At 36.7% G+C, this 25,617-nt stretch overlaps 1 protein-coding gene across 1 annotated transcript in view; it reads left to right on the top strand.

Moving 5' to 3' along the window:
- Positions 1 to 25,617, top strand: part of CDK17 (cyclin dependent kinase 17) — a 115,907-nt gene that overhangs the window by 65,221 nt on the left and 25,069 nt on the right. Inside the window, exons 2-5 of the mRNA XM_054442307.2 lie at positions 548 to 694; positions 11,323 to 11,487; positions 15,942 to 16,075; positions 18,228 to 18,353. Of these exons, the coding sequence (XP_054298282.1) occupies positions 577 to 694; positions 11,323 to 11,487; positions 15,942 to 16,075; positions 18,228 to 18,353 (543 nt within the window). The 5' untranslated portion in view covers positions 548 to 576. The remainder of the gene's footprint in view (positions 1 to 547; positions 695 to 11,322; positions 11,488 to 15,941; positions 16,076 to 18,227; positions 18,354 to 25,617) is intronic.

Below are 25,617 nucleotides of genomic sequence, written 5' to 3'. Positions count from 1 at the left end.
AAGAGACACTTGAAAGCCTAACAAGTAAAAACAAAACCAAACTCTAATGTACTGGCTGTGTAAGAGTGTTAAAAGGAAAATTTCTTGTTGGAGCTGTTTAATTGTCAAACATTGTTCTTTGTCTTCCTCCATTACCTCACCCGCCTCCCAGTTATATCTGAAGATATCACTGGCTGGTTCCAATATAATGATTGATATTTATGTTGTGGAACTTAAGCATCAAAATAATGTTGATATTTTACTATAATGGTTTTTAAAATATATATTTTAAGAAACTTTCCAATCCTTCTAAACTTATTTGTGATGCTTAAAGTGTCACTCTTTAATTACATGGAATTCCTGCTCTTCTGATGATGCCAAATAAATACAGCATTATTCGGAGTAGGTGAATCTTTTTAAAAAAGGGGTTGGATTTGGTGATGTTTGGCAGAAGTGAGAATTCCTCATTATATTCCTATTTTAAAGATTTCCAGTGAACCCAGGCAGTATTTTTCTTTAGTGGTAAAATATTTATAGCTTTAGTATTGTGTTTATTCTTTTCTTTCAGGATTTTTCAAGCCACATTCAATTGATAGGATGAAAAAATTTAAGAGAAGGCTATCCCTCACACTCCGAGGAAGCCAGACTATTGATGAATCATTGTCTGAATTGGCTGAACAAATGACTATTGAAGAAAACAGCAGCAAGGATAATGGTAAATATTTGGCATAGGGGGAGATGCTTCCTCCTTTTAATTACTTTATGAATAGAATGTAAATTTACTTTTTAGATAAGTTCATAATAGCTTCCCTTTGTTTATTTCTGTCTCATTCCATGGTTTCTTAGGAAATTGAAGACTATATAACTTTTGTTTGCTTACTAACTGGAATATTTCCCTCTTACTCCAACATTACGATACCTGGTCTCAAACCCTGATGAATTATTCTATTCCACATATCCTTCCATTTTTCACTAGTTCTTAAATAAGAGTGCATTTTATAATATTATCTGGATTGTTAAATAACTATTAATATTTTTGTTATTCTTATAACCCAAGTTAATACAGCCTAAAAGTGCATAGGAAGTCTGTGAAATTTCTGTTTGTGGCTTCATCATAGTTTCATAATGTTTCATGCATTTGACAGTGCTTTTTACAACATAAAGTAGTAGTATCCAGATGTTAAAATAAAAAGAGCTTGTTAAGTGTATTAAATACAAAATCCTGGTGAAATTTCTAGAGGAAGGCTACATATTCAAATCTGAAATAGCCCTAGGGATGTCATAATAGTAACTGGGAAGGAACTTACGTGACTGGCTTTCAATGTGTCATGATGTGCAGAGTATCTGGCAGATCTTCCTTACCTGTGCCTGAAATTCTGCTGTTAGAGATTTGTGGCAGTGGCTGGAAAGCATGGACACCCTTACCCCTTCCACTAGAATGCACGTACTTATGTTTTGAGAGAGGAAAAGGTATAGTGGAGTGGGCTCTGGACTTTTTAAAGTCATAGGTTTGGATTTTGGATGCACTTAAACACTTCCTATTTGATGACTCTGGGTAAGCCGTTTATTCTACCCAGGCTTCAGTTTTCTTATTTCCTTTACTCAGAAGGGTCATTATTTGCTCAAGGTTACCCAGCTCCAGAACCAGTACTTTAGAACCCAGGTTTCTTCACTTCAAAGTCTACAACAATGCTACTGTTCTGCAAGGACCCCTTCATTCATTTGTTAAGGTTTTCCTTGATAACATCTACCTTTTTTTTTTTTTTTTTTTTTGAGACAGTCTCGCTCCGTTGCCCAGACTGGAGTGCAGTGGCGCAATGTTGGCTCACTGCAGCCTCAGCCTCCTGAGTAGCTGGGATTACAGGCATGGGCCACCATGCCCAGCTCAGTTTTTTGTTATTTTTAGTAGGGATGGGGTTGGGGTTTCACCATGTTGACCAGGCTAGTCTTGAACTCCTGACTTCAAGTGATCTGCCTGCCTCGACCTCCCAAAGTGCTGGGATTACAGGTGTGAGCCACTGCGCCTGGCCTTGTTTTGTTTTTGTCATGGCGGGGAGGAGAGAAGGATAGGCTCAGTAGGAAATTTAATATAATAATTTGGATATAATTATATGTAGGAAGGGAAAATTGTACATTTGGGTCAAATCTCAAACATTACTTTATGATTTTACTGTTATTCCTCTTGCCAGAGGACCTATTCTAGATACACAGAGCAAAATCCTTAATTCTCTTTTAGACTCCCTCATTGAATTTTTGGTGGGACCCCCCCATTGAATTTTTGGTGGGAAGCGCAGTGTGCCTACTCTTAGGATAGAAGGGTCTTGCCAATGTGTTTGCCAATGATGATCAGGAATAAAATAAACACAGTATATATCTTAGTGGATGGTTTCTGACACATATTTTTAGTATTTGACTACAAGACAGTCCTCTTTTCCTAAAGAAAAGGTATGAGTCAAAGAAAATGAACGTATGTTTTAGCTAATATTTTAGACCAATTGCATATTTTCTGGAATATTTTGGTATTAACTATCATAAAACATGCTTTGTTTTTAACAAATGGTGAAAGATTAAAAATATTTGTTTTCTCAAGTTGTATATGTTTTTTAAAACTTATTTTATTACAGTAGTAACTTTTAATAGGTAGTAAATAAGGGCAAATAGGCAATCTATTGAGTTTCTCCTTGACCTGACTTACTTGAAGTAATACTTGAAGACGTCGTAAGAGACATTGATTCCTCTTGGGTTACAAAGATTGCTATTAGCATAGGCTACTATAATCTACTATTGCTTATTTTCTCTCTGTAATAGCACATGGATTTCATCAACAGCTTTCGCAGAGATTCTACACCTTTTTGGTCACCTGTCAGTGCCTGATAGCTGATTCCAACGCATTCTTTTCTTGTGGAACATATTTTAGAGTATAAAAGCTGTTAGACAGGTCACATACACTCACACAGTCCATGCCAGAATACAGAGAATATAGCATAATGAATGACACGTATATACTTTTTAAGTGATCTTCTCACATACAATGTAAGCAGTTTATGAAGCAAAAGTGAGCTTTAATGCCAAATAGTAGCATAATGCTAGCTGAAGGAGTAGGAGGAATATACAGTCATGCATTGCTTAACAGTGGGGATGCATTCTGAGAGATACATTATTAGGCCATTTCATCATTGTGCAAACATCAGAGTATACTTAACAAAACTAGGTAGTATAGCTTACTACACACCTAGCCTACATGGTACAACCTGTTATAGGCTACAAACCTGTACAGTGTATTATGGTGCTGAATACCGTAGGTAGTTGTAACACAATGGTGTTTGTGTATCTAAGTATATCTAAACATAGAAAAGGAAATGCATTGTGCTACTATGTTACAGCGGGTACGGCATCACTGGCATCACTAGGCTATAGGAGTTTTTCAGGTCCATTATAATCTTATGAGACCACTGTTGTATATGATGTCTGTCATTGACTGAAACGTCACATGGCACATAACAGTAGTTTATAATTTCCCTGAATAAACTGCCTTTGGACCAATTTTTGATCACTTGTCTCTTGATTAGTCACAGGCATGATCACAGTCCTATTACTCTTGCATATCTAGGCACATGGCTGTCATGCATACTCTAGATCCAGAACACATTAATTGGGGGCAATACTATAAACATGTTGGAGAAATTATGTGTATGATGCATTTGGTTATACTTATACCCATAATCTCACTCATGCATGCTCTACCTCTATCCAAATAGAATAGAATATCCAAAATGAGATATTATCTCTCTCATTTTGATAACTGAGTCATATATGAAGGTTTTAACTCAGTTATAAATCTATAATTCACATTACTTTGTCTGTTTATAGAAACTAGTATGTTTGCACATTGACAGGTGGGTCGAACCCAAGGAATGATGAACCCTGAATTTGTATTCAGTATGTTAAAAAAAAAAGTTGAAAGTTTGCAAACTTGGTTCATTTAAGGATACTGGCCTTAACTCAATACACCTTTCCCTAAATATGAAATAAAATTTTTGCAGAAAAATTTACAAACTGAAATGTACAAAATATTTTTTTCTGTAGTGCCTGGAAGAAAAAGAATTTTGAGCCCATCAGTTTTCTTTTTACTAACTGAGAAGTGTTTAATGTTCAATTTTTAAAAACCTGTCAAGGTCAAGCATGGTACCAGGCTTCTGCCTGTAATCCCAGCACTTTGGATCCCAGCACTTTTGGATCAGCCGAGGTGGGCAGATCACTGGAGGTAAGGAGTTCTAGACTAGCCTGGCCAACACGGTGAAACCCCATCTCTACTAAAAATACAAAAATTAGTGGAACGTGGTGGCGCATGCCTGTAGTCCCCCAGCTGCTCAGGAGGCAGGAGAATTGCTTGAACCCAGGAGGCGGAGGTTGCAGTGAGCCGAGATGGCGCCCCTGCATGCCAGCCTGGGTGACGGAGCTAGACTCCATCTCAAAAACAAACAAACAAACACACCTGTCAAAAATTAATTTACCTCAGTTCTTCAAAAAGTTAAACATAGACTTACTATATGACCCAACAATTCTATTCCTAGGAATATACCCCAAATAATTGAAACAGGTAATCAAAGTCTTATACACAAATATTTATATTTGTAGCAGCACTATTCACAACAGCTAAGGTGGAAACAACCCAGATGCCCATCAACAGATGAATGGATAAACAGAATGTGGTCTGTCCATAGAATGGAATATTATTCAATACGTAAATGAATGAAGCGCTATGTGCTATAGCATAGATGAACTTTGTAAACTGAAAGGAGCCAGACCCAAAATACTCTATGATTCCATTTATATGAAGTATCCAGAATAGGTAAATCCATAGAGACAAAAAGTAGATTAGTGGTTCCCAGAGGTTGACAGGGAGAAAAGACTGAGGAGTGACTGGTTATTGTGTATGGGATCTCCTTTGGCCATATGAAAATATTTTGAAACACAGAGAGGTGATGGTTGTACCACATTGTAAGTATATGAAATGCCACTGAATTGTATACTTTAAAATGGTTAATGTTATAAGAATTTCATCTCAATAAAAAATTCAGTTCATCTGAGCTACAGCTTTCCCTCATAAACACTCAATGTATTTGATGTCTTTTTTTTTTTTTTTGCTGTCACTGCAGCAGAACAGACGTTTGATAAATCTTAATTCTATTTTAAGACTTATCACAGAAAGTTATATTTCAGAATCTTGTGTTTACATAGCCTTGAACTTATTTTTTCTTGTAATGGGACGATATATTGAGATTATTGAATTTGATGAGAATAGGTGACAATTTAAATGTGAGGAAGAGAATAAATCACAGTTGTAGAAAGGTAAAATTATGTTTTATTGCACATATACTACTTGAGACTTGTTGACCAACTGAAATTCTTCAGCTAATGTACATGTTCCCAAGAAGTGTAGTCAGATAAACCTAATAGAATGTCACTTATCATGATTATTTAGGATTAGAAGTAACACCAAAAAGCAAAGATTAAAATGACCTGGTTTTCCTGATATTCCAAATTCTCGTTCTTAACAGCTCCGTTTGTACGCTGGAGCAGTTTGTCAAGTTTGGAGTCAACAAATTCCAGTTTTATGGATATTGTGAGCCTCTGTCTTTCACCTAGGTCTCTTTATCTTGCTGATCTCTTACATGTTGGCTGTGACAGTTTGTCTTCAACAGTTTGTGGTTACATCATAACAGTAACTTTTTTACAACAGTGGATAACATAGGGAGTTTAAGGAGGACTAACTCCTACAAATAGCACAAGTTCCTTGAAAGGTTGACGCTGAAGGCATAAACTCCATTGGATATATGTAGGATCTAGAATGGGATCAGGCTAGTAATAATGTTTAAAAGAGCAGGACTGGGAGGAGGGAATAGCTTAGGCTACAAATTGGGCTATGAAATTGCATGTTCCTGATCATAGTTCACGTAATGAAAAGATCCAGATAAATAAGATGCCAAGTAACGTTTCTTAGTGGAATCATAATGATTGCCATGTTGTGATGGTAAAAATCATTGGAAATCCTTACTTGGAACTAATTATAGAGTATAAAAGATCTGCAGTTTTTCATATAGATTTCAATTACTTTTTAAAAGTTATGGTAAAATATATATAACACAAAGTTTAACATTTTGAAGTATACAGTTCAGCAGCATTAAATACATGTCTGTTTACGTTGCATAACCATCACTGCTACCCAAGTCTATAAATTTTCATCATCCCAAACTGAAACTCTGTACCCATTAAACAATACCTCCACATTCCCTCCTCCCCCCAGCCCCTGGTAACCACCATTCTACTTTCTGTCTATGAATTTGCCTATTCTAGGTAACTCATATAAGTGGAACCATATAATATTTGTCCTTTTGTGTCTGACTTATTTCCCTTAGCATATTGTCGCCAAGGTTTCCATTACTTTTTAAAATACAGAGTGTTACAATCTTATTGAATTCGCCAGTTAGTTAGTTTCAAGATCTGGAAGTGTTAGAATATTTTATTGTATTTTATTGTGGCTCTCTCATGGGCCGCAATCTCTTCTCTGTCTATACCCTCTCCTTGGGTGACGTCCTCCAACCCTACAATTTCAGCTACCATATATATGTTGACTACTCCTAAGTCTGAATCTCCAGTTAGGATCTTCATCTGGATCTCTAGATTCATATTTAAATGCCTTCTTGTCTTCTCCACATGGATGTGTAATGGGAATGTTAGACTTCACATGACCGAATCAGAATTCTTGATTTCCTTTCTCCAAAATCTGCCTCTACTCAAACTTTGCTCACTTAACCAGTTACTAAAACTAAAAATCTAGGCATTGTCCCCAGTTCTTTTCTCTCCTTTACTTTCCTGTTGTCTCCTCCCTGCCCCCAGCCCCCACCATTGTAGCTTCCTATTTTTTACCACATAAATAACTTTCACGAACTCCTGATTATGATAGTCATCTGTATCAGTGGTCCCCAACCTTTTTGGCATCAGGGACCAGTTTTGTGGAAGACAGTTTTTCCACAGACTGAGGCTGGGGGGATGGTTTCAGGATGATTCAAGCATATTATATTTATTGTGCCCTTTATTTGTATTATTATTACGTTGTAATATATAATGAAATAATTACATAACTCACCATAATGTACAATCAGTAAGAACCCTGCCCTTGTCTTCCTACAACTAGTTGGTCCCATCTGAGGGTGATGGGAGACAGTGACAGATTATCAGGCATTTAGATTATCATAAGGAGCATGCAACCTAGATCCCTCGCATGCACAGTTCACAACAGAGTTAGTACTCCTATGAGAATCAGTGCCGCCACTGATCTGACAGGAGGTGGAGCTCAAGCAGTAATGTGAGCAATGGGGAGTGGCTGTAAATACAGATGAAGCTTTGCTCACTTGCCAGCTGCTCACCTCTTGGCCTGGTTCCTAACAGGCCATGGACCAGTACTGGTCTGTGACCCAGGAGTTGGGGACCCCTGATCAATGTGACTGATACACAATTCCAGTTATAGTCCATTAACATATCATATTTCATATATTTTTAACAGTTGATCTGGTAAAGATTTAAAAATATTTTGGGGCTAGGTGTGGTGGCTCATTGTAATCCCAGTGCTTTGGGAGGCTGAGGTGAGGAGGATCACTTGAGCCCAGGAGTTTGAGACTAGCTGGGAAACATAGCAAAACCCCATCTCTACCAAAAAGACACAAATTAGCCAGGTGTGATGGTGTGTGCCTGTAGTCCCAGCTATGGTGGGAAGGATGAAGTGGGAGGATCACATGAGCCCAGGTGGTTGAGGCTGCAGTGAGCTGTGACTGCACCACTGCACTTCAGCCTGTGCAACAGAGCAAGACCCTGCCTGGAAAAAAAGAAAAAAAAAATCTTTGAATAGATGTTTTTACTATAAATGCTGACTAAAAGCTGGGTGGTAGGAGTGTGTGTGAAACTAATTTAGCAATCGTGTCTGCTGGCCTGTTGCGTCTGCCTTTGTAATATGTCCTAAATCTGCCTGCTTCCCTCCATCTTCAGTATAACTACCCTAGTCTAAGCCACCAACATTTGTTACTTAGGGTACTGTAGTAATCTCCTCCTTTTGCTGTTGATTCCCTATTGCCTGTTTTTCAAACAGCAACCAAGATGATATCTTAAAAAATTATTTTCAATAATTACAAATTCAAAGGAAGTTACAAAGATAATATAGAAATGACCCATACTTGTATCCTTGTCCCAATCCCCACACCATTGGTTCCATCTTATGTAACTATAGAACCCAGGAAATCGATACTGGAATAAAGTCTAAATATAGTTCTGTGTCATGTTCTCACCTGTGTTGATTCGTATAACCACTGCAATCAAGATTAAGAACTATTTCATCATGACAAGAGATCTCTCGTGTTACCTTTTGTAGTCATCCCTACCCCCTTACCTCCTACTATCTTTAACCCTTCACAGTGATATTTTTGAAACATGAATCAGATCATATCACTCCCCTGCTTCAAAGCTACCATAACTGCTTCCAATCTGAGAATAAAATTCAAACTTTTATGGTGAAGTATAAAATGTTGAATGACTTGTTCCCTCCTTACCTCTGTGGTCTCACCTGGTACCACTGTTCCCCGCACGGTTAGGTACTATAGCTACACTTGCCTTCTTTCTAGTCCTCTAACACAGTGGTTCTCAAAGTGTGATCCCTGGACCAGCAATGTCAGCAGGACCTTGGAATTTGTTAGAAACACATATTTTTAGATTCCACACCAGACCTACTGAACCAGGAAGTCTGTGGGTGAGACCGAGCAATCTTATGTTTTACAGATCCTTGATGATTCTGAAGCATGTTAAAGTTTGAGGACCACTGTTCTAACAAGTCGAACTCTGCCATATGTCGGCTTTTGCATTAGCTTTTTTCTCTATCTGGAATATCCTGTTATCCACAACTTACCCATCTTCCCTGACTGGCTCTTTCTTGCATTTAAATTTCTGTTAAAAATATCTCAGCAGAGAGAACTTTCCTCAATATACAGTGTAAAATAACTAGCTACTCATTTCCACATCCCTCTATTTTAGTCTTTTGCATATCGTCTATCATTACCTGACTTCGTGTGTATGTCTTTTCCCTGTTAGGTTTTATGCACTCTGAGAATAGTACTTTGTTTTGTTCACCAGTTGATGCCCAGTGCCTAGAATAGTGTTTATCAAATAGTATGTCCTTATGATCCCCATTTTTTTTTTCTATATTCTCCAGAACAATCAAGCTGTGTTCTCCAGGACAACTTTATAGAGCAACTAAAATGTTGTCTGTAGGCAAAATATTTGCATAATTTGTTTTTAATATTTGAATATTGTGATATTTCACACGTGAAATAACCTAGAAAGAGAAAAAAAAACTTCATTTTTCTTTTCTCTTTCTTGAGACAGGGTCTTACTCTGCCACCCAGGCTGGAATGCAGTGGCATTATCTTAGCTTACTGCAGCCGCAAACTCCTGGGCACAAGTGATCCTCCCACTCTAGCCTCCTGAGTAGCTGGGACTACAGGTGCATGCCATCACGCTTGGCTGAGAAAAATCTTATTGTATGCTGTAGCCTGTATTATCCCACATTGTTTGTAATTATTTATGCATTTATATCAGATAGCCCCTCTTCATTCATTATTAAATCATTAATTATTTTGCTAGACTTAAGATCCCCAAATTCTTTATCAGTTAGGTACTGCCAGGGAATGTACAGATCACAGGCAACTTTAGACACATGTTCTCTATTACTAGGTAGGCATTTGCCCTTACCTCCAGTCTGTCTTTGACCCAGATTAGATAGCTTGGACCTTGGGTGAGCCTTTGGGCCCTTATGCCCTATCCTTCCTCTACACTTCCAGGCAACCAGTATTAGTAGAGGCTCACTCAGGCCACATGGCCTTCTTGGCCCATTACTCTGGAGCCCATACCCTGGTCCTGTTCTGCGGATCCCAAGATTTTCTTGTGAGAGAAGCCTTTCACTTTAAGGCTTGTAGCCAACTCCTCCTGTCAACCTGTCCTTAGTTGAGAAACCTTAGATGAGAAACAGGTAGAGGAATCCCCTGATCAGGAGGTATCCTTATGCCTGATTGTTAACTACAGAAGAATAGTTGGCTTCATTTTAAAAAGGAATCCCCTGATCAGTAGGTATCCTTATGCCTGATTGTTAGCTACAGAAGAATAGTTGGCTTCATTTTAAAAAGAAGGTATTCAGAGCAGCCCAGTTCTTTTTAAAACTCCTTGGCTGCTATCAGTAAAAACAAAATTCTAATATAGAAGACTAATTGTGTATCACAAGACTTGTATCTTTAACCTGTATCAGAGCTCTTCTTTGGAGGTGGAAAGGAGTCGTGAGATTCCCGATAAACATTACAAAACAGTTTCTCCCCCATGCATAATTAAATAGCTTTTAAGTATTATATTTTTTAAATGTTTCTGCTTGGTTATGGGTCTGTGATTGTTTAAAAACTCTTTATATTAATCCCAAATTCAGGGGAATAAACTTGGAGCCTCTGTATTGATATGTATTTAGGTACTTCGGTTTTATTCACTAATTGACATACCATTTTGAATGTCCAGCAAACAAGGATGTAAATTCCTTTAGGCCGAGACCATGTCTTTTATATTCTAAAGCATGCTTAATTTCTTTTTTTTTTTCTTTTTGAGACGGAGTCTTGCTCTGTCGCTTAGGATGGAGTGCAGTGGTGTGATCTTGGCTCACTGCAACCTCTGCAACCCGGGTTCAAGCAGTTCTCCTGTCTCAGCCTCTTGAGTAGCTGGGACTACAGGCGCATGCCACCATGCCCAGCTAGTTTTTGTGTTTTTAGTAGAGATGGAGTTTCGCCATATTGATCAGACTGGTCTCAAACTCCTGACCTCAGGTGATCCACCTGCCTCGGCCTCCCAAAGTGCTGGGATTACAGGCGTGAGCCACGCACCCAGCCAAGCATGCTTAAAATAAGGCACACAGGTAGTTAATAAATGGAGGAGTGGTATGGAAACGATCTTGAGATACACTAAAATAAACAAATGGATGAAAATTTGGTTGGGTATATTAGTAGTTTTGTGGTTCTTAGCCACTTTTGATTATATAAGAAATGGATGGTTATTAGACCAACTTAAAATATTGAAGTATTTTCTTAAGTATTTTTTCAGAGAAACTATTTTAATTTTAATACTGTGTATAGTTAAGCAAAGCAATGAGGCTAAATGTACTAATCTCTGTTACAACTTTTTGTTTTGCTTTCTGAATCCTTCTCATGTGATCCTGGATCTTGGACTGATGATGGAATGATTTTTGAATACTATGAACCACAGAGCCTATTGTGAAGAATGGCAGGCCTCCAACGTCTCACAGTATGCATTCCTTCCTCCACCAGTACACAGGATCTTTCAAGAAGCCCCCATTGCGGAGACCACACAGTGTTATTGGAGGGAGCCTTGGCTCCTTCATGGCAATGCCCAGAAATGGAAGCAGATTAGGTAATTTGATTACTTGTCTATTGTGTTTACCTTTCTGATTATACATCATGCACATAGTTAAGTTTTAGTTGTGTAAAAGTCAGCAACTTTTATTATCTCGTTTCTTCTGTCAGATAAAAATCAAGTTGAGATCAAGAGGCATAGCATAAAGATGGAAAGTTCTAGAGAGGTAGTAGTGCTGACAATACAGAGAAGTAATATTTGAAAAACCTGTCCATCAGGAGGGAAATGAAACCCATAATAAATGGATGCAGTATTTCAAGATGAATGGCAGTTTGGGATGGTGTTTATTTTAGAGTCATGCCTCAGCAACTTTTCAGATCATCACCATATAAAGCCTAGTGTAATGATTAGTAGATGTGGTTATCACCTGAATTGTTTCTTCTTCTGTCATTATGTCTTTAAATATCCAAGAAAAAAGAATTGCAAGTTTCTGTTTGTTTATTCTTCTGGCCTTTTTTGATGATGCCTTATGTTTTTATTTTTATTTTTATTTTTTTTGAGACAATGTCTCACTCTGTCACCCAGGCTGGAGGGGAATGCAGTGGTGCTGTTGAGGCTCACTGCAGCCCTGACCTCCCAGGCTCAAATGATCCTCCCACCTCAGCCTCCTGAGTAGCTGGAACTACCTGTGCACGCTGCTACGCCTGGCTTTTTTTTTTTTTTTTTTTTTTTAGGAGACAGGGTCTCACTGTGTTGCCCAGGCTGGTCTTGAACTCCTGGACTCAAGTGATCCACTTGCCTCAGCCTCCCAGAGGGCTGGGATTACAGGCATGAGCCACCACACCTGGCCTATTATGTTTTGATTTTTAAAATCACTTCAAGTATAACTATTTTATAGTCTTCTTAGATAATTAAATTTACTGAAGCTCCTAGGGGTTTTATTCTACTGCTCGTTTTATGTGCTTACTCTCGGAATAGTATATTATTTCCAAATGTGTTTCTTTAATTTTGGGAGTATGAGCTTATCATCTACAGTGAGGTTTTTTCTGTGAGAACTGCATATAGCCTTTATCTCTGTAGGTGTGTCTCTACAGAATGGTATGCTGGAGTTGGCTCACACTAGTTCATGAGAGATGATTGTTAAAGTTTCAGAAACTTTGCAAACTGGTTGTTAAACATAGCTATTAAGTTTTAAATTATGTAAGTTTACAAATAAGTAAACTAAATTAAAAACAAAGGTAATGAATACGCAAAAGTCATTGCTTCCTAATTTTTTACCACTTTTAACTATTATCTATGCCACAGGGGTTATTTTTTTCTGTTCTATCTCTATAGTCAAAAACACTATATAATGGTATGCTACTGCACATTTCTTCCCAACCATATGTTCAGTGTTGTCATGCTGGTAGCCTGAAGTTGTCCATGGAGAGAGAAGTCAGAAAACACTATAGATCAGTTCTTGGCTTATTGTTTTCTTGTTTGTCTAGACGAGGGTTTTTTTTTTTTTTTTGTAAGGGGGCAGTTAGTAATAAATGTTTTAGGTTTTATGAGCATACAGTCTCCATTGCATATTCTTCTCTGTTTAATAATCTCCAAATACAAAAAACATTTTTAGCTTGTGGGCCATATAAAAAGAAGCCACACTTGTTCTAGACTCTTGTTCTAGAATTAAGACAGTGTATTGAAAATGTTAGTAATACAGATTAAATTTAAAGGATATTGTGCTGGAGGAGAAAAGTATGTTGTATCTGCAGCTGTTACATTACCTGATCAGCAGAGATATCCCTCTCCCCCCCGACAGATGAGTAAAGTTCTGACAAGCCATCATTGTTTCACATTTGTCTTGATGGAAATGAAAATACCAACTGGTAATCATGTCAGAACTACACTTGTTTGTTAATGATGTGAGTAATTTCTTGTTTGGGTCAGATGGTGCTCAAGTATTTATTCATAGTCTGAGATTAGTAAGCTTTCTTTGTCGTCCAATTCCTTGTGCAACAGGACAGATTTTTTTTTAAGTGTGATTTTTTTTTAAATGTACCCTTTAAGTCTCAAAAGTGTAGCGCTTGGGGAGTTGAGCCTTTCTGTGGAAAGGTCTCACTTGTAACTCAGAAACCCAGGGCTTCATTTTTTATCCCAATGTGGAAGGTAAACCCAGGGACCTTCTCATCAACATCAGCGGCCTCTCCTAAGACAGTGATAGAGTCAATTTATGTATAACAGCTTTGGGTTTTCAGTCCTCTCTTTGTTTTTGCTTCCTAGATATTACCAATACATTCTTGCACATTCAGCTGTGCATTTTAAAATATTATATTTTAGTCAACATTTTCTTGGGGAAAGGGAGATTTTCATATCTCACTAGAGATGGAAGGCATGATTAAATTATTTTTAACATTTCGAAGGTGTGACAGAAATGAATACAGGACCTTAGATGTGTTATATACCAAATTTTAAGAGGTTAGGAATCAATCACCAATACATTACTTTTGCTGCCAAATTGATCTTTTGTTCAGATATCACCATAAAATTTCTCTGGAAATCTCAACATAACTGAAGTGTATTCTTGGATTACATATTGAGCTATTAAAAATCCATTACTATTTGCAACTGCTTATGAATATTAATTGGAGTTTTCTTAATATTGAGTTAACCAAGACAAAAATACAGACATAAAGTGAGTTCTCAGATAGAGTTGATATGAGACCGTTGAGTTCAAATTTCTCCTTAATCTAAGCAGTCCTCATACTTTTATATGTAAATATTATTAAAAGTTAACATTTATACTTATAAAATACAATTGTCTCACACATTGATATTTTATATAACTTTATTTGAAAAAGAGATCTAGTTATCTAGGCCATTCCTTGATTGTTAGTTAATATGCAGTTCCCTTGAATACTTGTTAAGCACCTTCTAAGTGCCAGACAGTTGGTTAAGTTCTGGAAATAGAAAAGTGAACAAGCTAAAACCCGTCCCCAAGGATCTTATAAAATCACATGCACCAAAAAATGTTCTTCAGTGCAGTGGGTGGGGGCACAGTAGTCAACTGTGTCTGAGATTAGAAGAGACTTCACTGAGTGATGACACATGAGCATAGTTTGAAGACTAAGCCTGATCTCACAAAGTTGATAAAATAGGAAAAGGCATCTTTTAAAAATGAGAAAAAAAGTGTGTTAAAGCATTGCAGCATGAAACAACATGGTTCTTTTTGGAAAATGAATACGTGTATAGAAAGTAATAGTGGCAAGAGAAGAGTTCTAGAGACCCAGCATTTGTTTCCTAGTACACTCTTCTTGCTAGGTTATTAGATAATGACTGACAAATGCAGGTATATAAGTATACAGCTTGGCCGGATGTGGTGGCTCATGCCTGTAATCCCATCACTTTGGGAGGCCAAGGTGGGTGGATTCCTGAAGTTGCAGTTTTTTGAATTTTTGCAATCAGACCTTGGTGATGACCTTGAGCAGTAGGATATAAGTAGCTCCCACATGCTTAGCTTCCAATAATGGAACACTAGGCATAAATGGCTACAAGTTCAAGATGAGCCTGAACAACAAGGCAAAATCTTGTCTCTACAAAAAAAAAAAAATAAAACAAAACACCAGATGTGATGGGTGCCTGTACTCCCAGCTACTTGGGAGGCAGGAGGATTGCTTGAGCCTGGGAAGTAGAGGCTGCAGTGAGCCATGATTGTGCCACTGCACTCCAGCTTGGCCAACAGAGCAAGACCTTGTCTCAAAAAAAAACAAAAAAAAGCAGTCTATGTCTGTTTTTAATATTTTCAAATGGAATTTATCTTCCTCCTCCTACTTCCATTTAACTTTTATCTCTATTAAGCATGCCATAACCCACCTTTATTGTAGTATGTTTTTGCTCTGAACAGATTTTTGAGTATTTGAAGATCATAAACTTGTTTTTGTAGTTCTGGTACAAAATAGATATTCAGTGAATAATTTTTTATTGTTTTATTTTTAACATTGGGGGTGCAGGGAGGAGAAACTGCATTAGAAACTTTTAAGAGGTGTTTTAAAGAATATTCAAAGAATTAGCTCCATTTGACCATAGACCCAGTAACACATTATTTAGTTGAAAGAATACTAAATAAGAGGCAAATGACCAGGTGTCTATTCCAGCTCTGCATCTAAGCTTTGTGACCTTTTGAAAGTCATTTAACCTTTCAAGTCTCAGTTCCCAGATCTCAAAAATGAAAGAACTGGCTCATTCTCAGAAATATTATTTCCAGTTTATAATTTTATTACTCAACCCTTGATAATAACTTGAATGTTAATTTTTTTTCATAATTTGAAAGTGTAAAAAGATTTCATACTACTATTTTAAGACATTTGAGTCATGTTTTCATCTATTGTCTGCATACCTGTGGCACCCAGCATGTAAATGACTTTTTATGCTGTGATTTTTACTTGTTGGCCTTCTATATTTTACCCATAGTGATAATAAATTATATATTAGAATATAATGTATCTCTTTTAATGTCTCATTTTTTGATATAGATATTGTTCATGAAAATCTAAAAATGGGATCAGATGGTGAGAGTGACCAAGCTTCTGGGACATCATCTGATGAAGTCCAGTCACCTACAGGTGTTTGTCTCAGAAATCGTATACATAGACGGATCTCAATGGAGGTAATCATTTAAAAAATACAAATATACCTGTGAATATGTGTGTTGGTATATGTTAATACACATACATATCAAGTGGAGTAAATGCCCATTTAAAAATTTTCATGAAGACACGTGACACTTGTAAGAAAGTTAACTTCTTTGCATTCATAAATTGCAGTCTGTGAATATTTCCTCTTTTTTAATTTTTATCCCAATATAGATATGCAGTATAGTTGTTCGCATTCTGTGAAACATTTTATTTATTTTAATTTTTTGCGAAACGTTATTTTAGGTTATCCATTAAGGAGAAGTGAATTTTCAAAAATTCTGGAAATACAGAATGATACGTTAGCAATGTCTTCTTTTTAGAAAATACGATTTTAATTATATTTTTGAGATTCATCTGGATAATTAGCATTTTATTTTCTCTGTTTCAAATTTTAAGAGGTATAAATAAACAGCTTTTTTTCTTGCATTATATTATAAAAGTGGGTGTCCTTTCATTTGTGGTTCAGTATACCTACTAATCTCTGAAGCACATTTATTTCTTCGTGTAAAAGGATGCAGAATTCATTTTCTTTTCTTTGTAAGTGTTGTGGTATAACCTTGAGGACATAAGTTGATCGTGACTGTTATTTCAGTACATACTGTAAACTAAAATAGGTTTCTGCAAAAAAAATTGAACATGTTTTGAAATAAAAGTATTGTTGCTTTTTTGGTGCTGTTGAGATGATGATTAAGGTATCTCTCCTATTGGTTGATTATATTTTCATTATAAAAGGATTGCTTCTTAATCAGTTAAGGAAATCTTATCAGTTTTCTAAATGATAAATTAACATTTTCAGTTATTGAAATCAACAATATATTTATGTGACACAATACTAATGAAAATATTTCTTATTTTTCTTCACCTTATAGATGATTTTTTAAAATCATTTGTTTTATTTAGTATTAGGGTCTATATCTGGAGTTTCTCATTCTTCATTGAGCTATAATTTGTTTCCCCACCACCAAGGAGGCATGCTCTAGATTATATTCTTTTTATAGTATATATTTTTTTCTGTTTTATGAGACAGGGCCTCACTCTGTCACCCAAACTGGAGTACAGTGGTGGGATCTCAGCTCACCACAGCCTCAACCTCCTGGGCTCAAGTGATCCTCCTGCCTCAGCCCCAAGTAGCTGGGACTACAGGCACACACCACCATGCCCGGCTAATTTTTTTGTATTTTTTGTAGAGACAGGGTTTCACCATATTGGCATTCCAAAGTGCTAGGATTACAGGCTTGAGCCACTGCACCTGACCTATAGTATATTTTAATATCTGGAAAGACTTCTTTCTGTATCCCTCCCCCATATACACATATACTCTTTCTTATTTTAGAATGGTTTTGGATTTTTTTCTGTTTATTCTATTGATACATTTTAGGCATTTTATTTTGTTCTAAGAATAAGCTTATTTGATTTCTTAGTGGTTATATAACTTATAAAATTAATATAGGGAGGACCAGTATCTTCTCATTACTTATTCTTACCATTTGGTGGCATTGTATGTTTTTATATTTAAGTCTTATATTTCTCAGTAAATATTTATGCAGTTCCTATACCTCTCCATTCTGTTTCATCGTTTGGCTGCTGTTATGAATAGGAGGAATTTCTTTTTATAGGGCTTAAATTTCTTGATATAATGATATAGGCAAGATTCTTTTCAAGTTTATCCCAGCTCACATTGTATAATTAAATAAAGTAGAAATGCCATTAACATGGCAGTAATAAATATAATTCTCTTTCCCCATGTTGCATACAAGATCATATAATATCTACTTGGTTAGTTATTTAAACTGATCACAGAGTTTGTGGTAGTGTTTGCCTATTGTTACTATATGGTATAATAAATTTAAAGTAAATTTCAAGTTGAATTTACCAGTGAAAGGACTCAAAAATTACTAGGTTGCAAAATTTCATTTCTGTAACACTTCGCTGTATACTTTTGCTTACAGTAAATGTTTTTGCCATGAGTATATTACATATAATCAATGTAGGTAACTTCGCAACTGCAATAAAACTTTACAATTACTTATCACTAAGAAATAATATGTTAGAGCCTGTGAATACAAAAGCCAAATGCCTTGCCTTTACTATTTTTGATTACCTTTTTTTTTTTTTTTTTTTAAGGATTTAAATAAGCGGTTATCACTGCCTGCAGACATCAGAATACCTGATGGATATCTTGAAAAGTTGCAGATAAACAGTCCACCATTTGACCAACCAATGAGTCGAAGGTCTCGTAGAGCTTCCTTAGTAAGTTTTTGGTCTCCTATACCTCCACCATCAATCAGATCTGCTTGTTTGCTGCTTCTGGGTGTAAACATTTTAAATTAATTTTTATACTTGACTTTAGAATAGCTAAATTTTATTATATTGCCTTCTCGATTTTTATTATTTTCCATTCTTAAAGGTTTATTGGAGTCCTTAAGATGCATTCAATAGGATGCATATTGGGGTAGGATTTAAGGTATATTTTATTTTTGGTAAATGTTATTAATACGTGCTAGATAGATAAATACATACTAGATATATAGATATACTAGATATGTGCTGGATAAACATGTATTAATATATACTAGATATACAGAGAAGTACACAAACCATAATTGTACAGCTCAGCGAACTTTTGAAATGTTAATATACCTGTGTAACCAGTACCTGGATCAGTAAAAGAAAATTTCAGAAATTCCAGAAACCCCCTTCTGCTCCTTTTCTCTTTACTTAGTATTCCTCACTTCCTCAGCTGTAGCCATACTCTCTGCCTTCTGATGCTAAAGATTAGTTTTACCCATATGTGTGACATTGTTCTGATCATACTGTTTTTATAGTATGTTTTGATATCTGGATCTTTTAAAATCCCATTCACATATATTCTTATTTATTTTTTAAATGTGTAATATTCTCTTTCTGATTATCCTTATTAAAACGTCTGAGCTTTGTGTAATTATGAATATGTAATTATATTAAAATATGTTTTATGTAGATATACAGAATTATATACTTATACAAAGTTTGTATATATATATATATTGCACAATATGTATCCCAGTATGTATGGAAGTTATACAGTATGTATTATTTTTGTTGTTAGCTTCTTTTGTTCAGTGTTATGTTTGTGAGTTTCAGCCCTATTTTTGCATGTAATTATAGAGAATTCATTTTCATTGTTGCATGGTATTCTTTATGAGTGTACTGTACTTCATCCATTCTCCTATCAATGGGCATTCTGGTTGTTTTCGATTTTTGGCTATTACTAAATAATGCTTCTAGCACCATTCCTGTGCATATTTTTTGGTTAACATGTAAGCATTTCTGGTGAGTGCTTACCTAGGAGTGGAATTGTTGCATTATATTCTGCTTCCCTACATGCTGTCAACAGCTTTCCAGAGTGGTTGTACCAACTTATACGTACGTCACTAGCATATAATAGTTCTGGTTGTTCTCCTTGCCAACTTTCGATAATGTCTTTTAAAAATTATTATTTTAACTTTTCTAGTAAGTTGATAGTGGTCTCTTGGTTTTATTTTGCATTTCTCTGATGACTAAGTTGAACACCTTTCTATGTGTTTATTATTCATTCTATGTTTATTATATGTTTATATTTAGATATTCTCTTTTGGGAATTAACTACCCAAGTCTGTTTTTCTTCTCTCTTCTATTGGGTTTTCTGTCTTTTCTTATTGGTTTATACAAATTTTTAAGTATACTTTGTATACAGGACCTTTGTCAGTTACATGTCTTACAAATATATTTTCTTAATATTTAGTAATTAACCCAGCACCATTTATTCAAAGGATAACTTTTCTTATTGCAGTATCACTTTAACGTAAATTCAGGTGATTGTTTATGTGAGAATCTCTTTTGGATGACTATAGTCGTATAGTAGAGATACATATAAAGTGCTTTGGGACAACAAAAGAGGCAGCAAGTAAAATGCCTTGGCAAATCACAAGCTTACAGAGATAGCACTTGAGCTGGTCCTAGAAGGATGGGCAGAAATTTGTCAGTTAAAAATGGCCTATGAATGAAGGGTGTTCTAAGCAGAGGAAACGTCATGTACTAAAACTAAAACCCAGAGGTTTGGGTATAGATGTCATGTTTGGGAAATCAGAATTGATATGAAGGGTAATATGGAATAATATAAAAGCTATGGCTTGAACGGACAGGACAGATCCAGAATGAAAAGCCTTAGAGGTCAGGCCAAGAAGTCTGGACTTCTTCCCATGTAATGAGAAGACATCAAAGGTATTTATTTAAACAAAGGCTGACATGATCACATTTTTGTTTCATAGCAATAGCTTTAGGAAAAGTACAAACAGTGAATTAGAGAGAAAGACTAGAGGCATGGAGAATTAGGAATTTATTCAAAATTAAGGATGATGTGGCAATCAGATGGAAATAGAAAGTAGAACATAAATCCTAGAGACCAGGAAGGGATAAAATACCACCTAATACCCAGTTGGACTTTGCACCTGAAGGAAGAGAAATTGATGATGACTCTTGGATTGCTAGCAGTTGTTGTATCTCCTTTTTTTACATTATTATTATTATTATTATTATTATTATTATTATTATCATTATTGGAGACGGAGTCCTGCTCTTTCACCCAAGCTGGAGTGTAGTGGCGCAATTTTGGCTCACTGCAGTCTCCGCCTCCCCGGGTTCAAGCGATTCTCTGGCCTCAGCCTCCTGAGTAGCTGGGATTATAGGTATGCGCCACCATGTCCTGCTAATTTTTATATTTTTAGTAGAGATGTGATTTCACCATGTTGGCCAGGCTGGTCTTGAACGCCTGACCTCAGGTGATCCACCCGCCTCGGCCTCCCAAAGTGCTGGGATTACAGGGGTGAGCCACTGCATCCAGCCTTTACATATTATTATATAATGGAACTATTTTCTTTAGAGACAAGTCTCACTCTGTCACCTAGGCTGGAATGCAGTAGCACGATCATAGCTCACTGTAATCTTGAACTCCTGGGCCCAAGCAATCCTCACATGTCAGGCTCCTGAGCAGCTAGGACTGCAGGTGCACACCATCACACCCAGCTAATTAAAAAACTTTTTTTTTTTTTTTTTTTGTAGAGATGGCATCTCACTGTGTTGCCCATGCTGGTTTCAAATACCTGGCCTCAAGCAGTCTTTCTGCATTGGTTTCCCGAAGTGCTAGGATTATAGGTGTGAGCCACCCACAGCATCTGGCCCCTGTGGGCCAGATTAGATATTCTAGTTAGATATTCTAAAAAATATTTTGGTTACATACTCTAAAAAATAAAATCACTTTATGCTGTATATACCATGAGCACATTGTTATTTGACATTCACCAGTATATAAATATGGTAAAAAGTATCACACAAACTTGATTTTGGTGTAAGCATATGATTATCATAATTTAGCATCGCTGCTTAAGACATTTTGTGTGTGTGTGTGTCTGTGTGTGTGAGACAGAGTGTCACTTTGTTGTCCAGGCAGGAGTACAATGGCGCGATCTTGGCTCTCTGCAACCTCTGCCTCTGATTCAAGCGATTCTCATGCCTCAGCCTCCTGAGTAGCTGAGATTACAGGCATGTGCCACCACGCCTGGCTAATTTTTGCGTTTTTAGTAGAGACAGGGTTTTGCCGTGTTGGCCAAGCTGGTCTTGAATTCCTGACCTCAGTGATCCACCTGCCTCAGCCTCCCACAGTGTTGGGATTACAGGCATAAGCCACTGTGCCCGGCCAAGACATTTTTATTGGGATGATTTTGCCATTTGATTGTCAAGTCAAAAGTTTTCTTTGGCTATCAGTTTTTATCAAAGATTGGTACTTAGGATAAATTTTGAGGCTGTATTTGTTCCAATTGGGAGTAAAAATGTGATTTAATCACCATGTAAATTTTTAAGCTATCATTTAGGAGCTATCTTTTACAGTCTACATGATATTAAGAAAAACAGTGCCCTCTAATGAATGCTAAGTGATTAGAGTTTTTATTTATGGTTAAGTGTTCCTACCTACCTCCCCCCCCTTTTTTTTGAGACAGAGTTTCACTTTTGTTGCCCAGGCTGGAGTGCAATGGCATGATCTCGGGTCACCGCAACCTTCGCCTCCCGGGTTCAAGCGATTCTTCTGCCTCAGCCTCCCGAGTAGCTGGGATTACAGGCATGCGCCACCAAGCCCGGCTAATTTTGTATTTTTAGTAGAGACGGGGTTTCTCCATGTTGGTCAGGCTGGTCTTGAACTCCCCACCTCAGGTGATCCTCCTGCCGCAGCCTCCCAAAGTGCTGGGATTACAGACGTGAGCCCCTGCGCCCAGCCTGCCTACTTCCCTTTTCAAAAAATTCTGAAATGGCTTACAGATTTCAGATAAATCATGCCAGCTATGTTTTGGATTTTACTGATGCATCCATTTCATTATTCATCTACCTTAGTAAAGCATACTTTTTGGAAATACATTAAAAATTATTCTTCAAAATGAAAATCTCTACCCTAGGTTTATATTTGAACATAGTCAGTGAAGGAGGGCGTGTGAAAGTTAGGGATGGATGGAAAAGGAGTGGGAAAAAGAAACTCATTTTTTTACATGTATTAGAATTTGTGTATCTATGGATAATATATTCTTTATATACCTAAAAAGTAAAAGTTTTTTCAAGGAGATCAGTTTTTCCAGCATAGAAGTCTGGACCCTAGGTTTGTGTGTAAAGGAGATGGGTAAAGATTAGGGATGGATGGAAAGGAGGTAGGAAAAGAAAAATATTTTTCACATGTACTAGAGTTCATTTTTCCATGGATAATAAACCCTTAATCTAAACAATAAAATATTTTTTAAGGTAAAATGTAAAATTTAGCCTTGTCTTCTAAAAGTTTGAAACTTTCAATGTATTGTTCATATATATATATATATATATATATATTTTTTTTTTTTTTTTTTTTTTTACAAATTATTTGTAGAGACAGGGTCATACTATATTATCCAGGCTGGTCTTGAATTCCTGGCCTCAAGCAGTCCTCCCACTTTGGCCTCCAAAATCATTGACATTACAGGTGTAAGCCACCTCTCCTGGCCTATTGTCATATTTTCTAATGGCAATATATAATGAGTAGTAAAAATAACGTAAAACCTTTGCTTGAGTAGGAATTAAGAAACAATTCATTTCTCCTGGAGAAAGTTATACAGTAGGGCTGAATGGGTCTAATATAAATTTATGGTCATCAATCTCGCATAGATCTCCAGTGTTGCCTGGCTACCCCACTGTCTTTCTCTGATTAACTCTTCCTCTCTCACTGTAAGCAGATGATCTCTTCTCCTATATCATAAAAAAGAGAGAGGGCCAGATGTTGTGGCTCATGCCTGTAATCCCACCACTTTGAGAGGCTGAGGCAGGAGGTTTGCTTGAGCCCAGGAGTCCAAGACCAGCCTGGGCAACATAGACCTCCATCTTTACAAAAAATTAACAAAACTAGCCAGGCATGGTGGCAAACCTTCGTAGTCCCAGCTACTCGGTAGGTAGGAGGTGAGAAGATCACTCGAGCCCAAGAGGATTAGGTTGTAGTGAGCCATGATTGTACGTACCACTGCACTCCCGCCTTGGCGACAGAGTGAGAGACCCTGTCTCAAAAAAAAAGGGGGTGGCCATTAACCGAAAACTCCCTCCTTTTCTGTATAACAAACTTGCAAATCTACCTATACATATGCCTATTCTGTTCTTTTTTGTTTTTAATCTTGAGAATTTGTCCCCCTTACTATCCCATCTTTTCAGGATGCTTAAGACTGTCTGTTATCCCTATAAACTCATGTGTGTTCAGTCTCCCATTTCTTACCTTAATCCTTTCCATTGACTTTTTATTTACATAAACATAATTTTAGTTTTAGATTTACAGAAAAAAATACAAAAATTATATAGTTCTTCTATACCACATACCCAGTTACCATATTATTAACATTTTATATTACTTTAATAAATTTGTCACAACTAAGGAACCAACATTGGTACATTACTAGTAACAAAACTCCATAGTTTATTCAGATTTCACTAATTTTTTGTCAGTGTTGTTTTTCTGTCCCGATACTCCCTCCAGGATACCACATTACATTTAGTGATCATATGTCATGTTAAAAATATTGGCTATTGGATTGGTGAAGTGCTATTTAGTAGTCCTTTATGATTGATAAGAAATAAAATATGGTCAACATATTTAGTTAAATATTAGAATAGTGGGAAAGCCTATATGTAGATAGTCAGGATTCATCAGAGCTTCCTTGCCCTTATGATAATGGTATACCCAGTGGAAGTTTTGTGAGACTGAGTGCAGCTTCAATTAGAATGAAGGTCATCCATATATAAAAATTTGTCTTATTGTATTCAAATTATAGGTTTATACATTTTAAGAGCATATGCCTTCCTAAACAATGAATGTTTGGATTCTTCATTCCTGGTTTTACCAATAGACTATATAGACCTTTCTTAATTCTCAGAGCAGGTGAGAAAATACAATCAAGTCCTTACATCTCTCAGCAATTAGAAATATAAGATGGAATGTGGGAGTGAGGTTCAAAGTCCCACAGAATTTACCTTTAGCATATTATGTACAGGAGTACAGGATTAAGGTGGTATTGTGGTGATGATAATAGCAATTTTTGTAAGACAAAGTGACTGAGTAGAATAGAGATTCTCAATCTCTCCCCCTGCCCACCAAGTCTAAGGGATAAAACACATTTCTGTTGTTAACAGTAACTCGGTAATTCCCACAGGGAGGGAAATGAATGTTTGAGAAAGCCTCCCTCTTCCCCTGCTGTTTCTTTTTTTGTTGTTTTTTGAGACAGAGTCTTGCTCTGTCGCCAGGCTGGAGTGCAATGGCACGATCTTGGCTCACTGCAATCTCTGCCTCCTGGGTTCAAGCGATTCTTCTGCCTCAGCCTCCCAAGTAGCTGGGATTACAGGTATGCACCACCACACCCAGCTAATTTTTGTATTTTTAGTAGAGACAGGGTTTCACCACGTTGGCCAGGATGGTCTTGATCTCCTGACCTCATGATCCGCCCTTCTCGGCCTCCCAAAGTGCTGGGATTACAGGCATGAGTCGCCGTGCCCGGCCCCGTTTTTTATGTATTAATATATACTCACTTACTCTGCAAAATTTATAAATTAAACTTTATCTTAGGAGTGTATTAATATGTATAGGGAAAAACCTAGTACATACAGGTTTCAGTGCTGTCTGCTATTTCAGGCATCCACTGGTGTTCTTAGAAGTATCCCCTGTGGATAAGGGGGACCTCTGGTGCTTCATTTGTTTTGAAGCTCAGCTAGAACAGCATCTCCAGCCTGTGATAGAGTAATTATGTTCCTAGATCCAAAGTAAACAAAAAATTTCCCATAAGGCTTGGTATTGCTTACAAGTTACACTGAATTCTAGAAAGACTATTATAAATTATAATTTAATTTATATATATATTTAGAATTTTCATGTGCTTATACTCTAAGAGCCATCTGAATAGGAATTTGCTTGGGGCTGTCAAAAAGTGAAGTATTTTCTTGAAACAGT

The sequence above is a fragment of the Pongo pygmaeus genome, chromosome 10 (assembly GCF_028885625.2).
Source record: "Pongo pygmaeus isolate AG05252 chromosome 10, NHGRI_mPonPyg2-v2.0_pri, whole genome shotgun sequence".
In the NCBI taxonomy this organism is placed as follows: domain Eukaryota; kingdom Metazoa; phylum Chordata; class Mammalia; order Primates; family Hominidae; genus Pongo; species Pongo pygmaeus.
The sequence above is the reverse complement of the archived record's forward strand: the minus strand, read 5'-3'. Positions and strand labels throughout refer to the sequence as shown.